This window comes from Palaemon carinicauda, chromosome 2, assembly GCF_036898095.1.
Source record: "Palaemon carinicauda isolate YSFRI2023 chromosome 2, ASM3689809v2, whole genome shotgun sequence".
NCBI classification, from domain to species: domain Eukaryota; kingdom Metazoa; phylum Arthropoda; class Malacostraca; order Decapoda; family Palaemonidae; genus Palaemon; species Palaemon carinicauda.
Window position 1 is genome coordinate 190,419,510 of NC_090726.1, and position 2,019 is coordinate 190,421,528.

At 45.7% G+C, this 2,019-nt stretch overlaps 1 protein-coding gene across 1 annotated transcript; it reads left to right on the forward strand.

Moving 5' to 3' along the window:
- The first annotated feature begins 592 nt into the window (after positions 1–592).
- On the forward strand, positions 593–1,467 carry LOC137621658 (uncharacterized). The gene is made up of 2 exons (XM_068352148.1): positions 593–1,012; positions 1,426–1,467. The coding sequence occupies exons 1-2, from the start codon at positions 593–595 to the stop codon at positions 1,465–1,467; spliced, it is 462 nt and encodes a 153-aa protein (XP_068208249.1).
- The last annotated feature ends 552 nt before the right edge of the window (positions 1,468–2,019 follow it).

Genomic DNA, 2,019 nt, shown 5'->3' on the forward strand with positions numbered 1-2,019 from the left:
CAGTAGGTGTGAGCCAAGGCTGCCTTCTGTCACCAACCCTGTTCAACATCTTCCTTGAACAAATTATGACAGATGCACTCGAAGATCATGTGAGCACAGTTAGCATCGGAGGACGAACAATCAGCAACCTTCGGTTTGCTGATGATATTGACGGCCTGGCAGGGAACGAAGACGAGCTGGTCAACCTCGTGAAACGTCTGGATGAAACATCAACCAGATACGGAATGGAAATCAGTGCTGAAAAAACAAAGCTAATGAGAAACAGCGACGAACCAATCAAATTAAAAATCGTGGTCGGTGGTCAACAACTTGAAAGAAACAGTCCAACAATTCAAGTACCTTGGTGCAATCATCAGTCAAGAAGGATCCAAACCAGAAGCCCATGCAAGAATCGCGCAAACAATAGCGGCACTAACAAAACTGAATCCAATCTGGAAAGACAAAAACATCGCTGTCAAATCCAAATTGAGACTATTGCATGCCCTAGTCATTTCAATCACAGTCCCTCATCATCACGCTTCCCAAGAAAGGCAACTTACAGCAATGCCAAAACTATAGAACGATTAGCCTCATCAGCCACGCAAGCAAATTGATGTTGAGAGTCCTTCTGAACCGACTGAGACCCCAGGCAGAAGAGATCATTGCCGAAGAACAAGCTGGGTTTAGAAGAGGAAGGAGCACAACGGAACAGATTTTCAATCTTCGAGTTCTGTGTGAGAAGTACAGCCAACACCAGCAAGACATCTTCAACGTGTTCATTGACTACAAAAGGGCATTTGATCGCGTATGGCATGATGCCCTCTGTGCCACAATGAACAGGTATAACATGGGACAAAAACTGATACAGACGATCCAACAGGTGTACAATAAAGCAACCAGCGCGGTCCTTGCCCAAGGCAAAATAGGCGAATGGTTCCACACTTCAGTAGGTGTGAGCCAAGGCTGCCTTCTGTCACCAACCCTGTTCAACATCTTCCTTGAACAAATTATGACAGATGCACTCGAAGATCATGTGAGCACAGTTAGCATCGGAGGACGAACAATCAGCAACCTTCGGTTTGCTGATGATATTGACGGCCTGGCAGGGAACGAAGACGAGCTGGTCAACCTCGTGAAACGTCTGGATGAAACATCAACCAGATACGGAATGGAAATCAGTGCTGAAAAAACAAAGCTAATGAGAAACAGCGACGAACCAATCAAAGCAAAAATCGTGGTCGGTGGTCAACAACTTGAAAGAAACAGTCCAACAATTCAAGTACCTTAGTGCAATCATCAGCCAAGAAGGATCCAAACCAGAAGCCCATGCAAGAATCGCGCAAACAATAGCGGCACTAACAAAACTGAATCCAATCTGGAAAGACAAAAACATCGCTGTCAAATCCAAATTGAGACTATTGCATGCCCTAGTCATTTCAATCACAGTCCCTCATCATCACTCTTCCCAAGAAAGGCAACTTACAGTAATGCCAAAACTAAAGAACGATTAGCCTCATCAGCCACGCATGCAAAGTGATGTTGAGAGTCCTTCTGAACCGACTGAGACCCCAGGCAGAAGAGATCATTGCCGAAGAACAAGCTGGGTTTAGAAGAGGAAGGAGCACAACGGAACAGATTTTCAATCTTCGAGTTCTGTGTGAGAAGTACAGCCAACACCAGCAAGACATCTTCCACGTGTTCATTGACTACAAAAGGGCATTTGACCACGTATGGCATGATGCCCTCTGTGCCACAATGAACAGGTATAACATGGGACAAAAACTGATACAGACGATCCAACAGGTGTACAATAAAGCAACCAGCGCGGTCCTTGCCCAAGGCAAAATAGGCGAATGGTTCCACACTTCAGTAGGTGTGAGCCAAGGCTGCCTTCTGTCACCAACCCTGTTCAACATCTTCCTTGAACAAATTATGACAGATGCACTCGAAGATCATGTGAGCACAGTTAGCATCGGAGGACGAACAATCAGCAACCTTCGGTTTGCTGATGATATTGACGGCCTGGCAGGGAACGAAGAC

Excerpts from the sequence above, each read along its gene's own strand:
- LOC137621658 (XM_068352148.1), top strand. The coding sequence starts at position 593 with ATGTTGAGAGTCCTTCTGAACCGACTGAGACCCCAGGCAGAAGAGATC. Across the intron at positions 1,013-1,425 it reads CAGATGCACTCGAAGATCAT|TCCCTCATCATCACTCTTCC; the intron begins GTGAGCACAGTT and ends TTTCAATCACAG.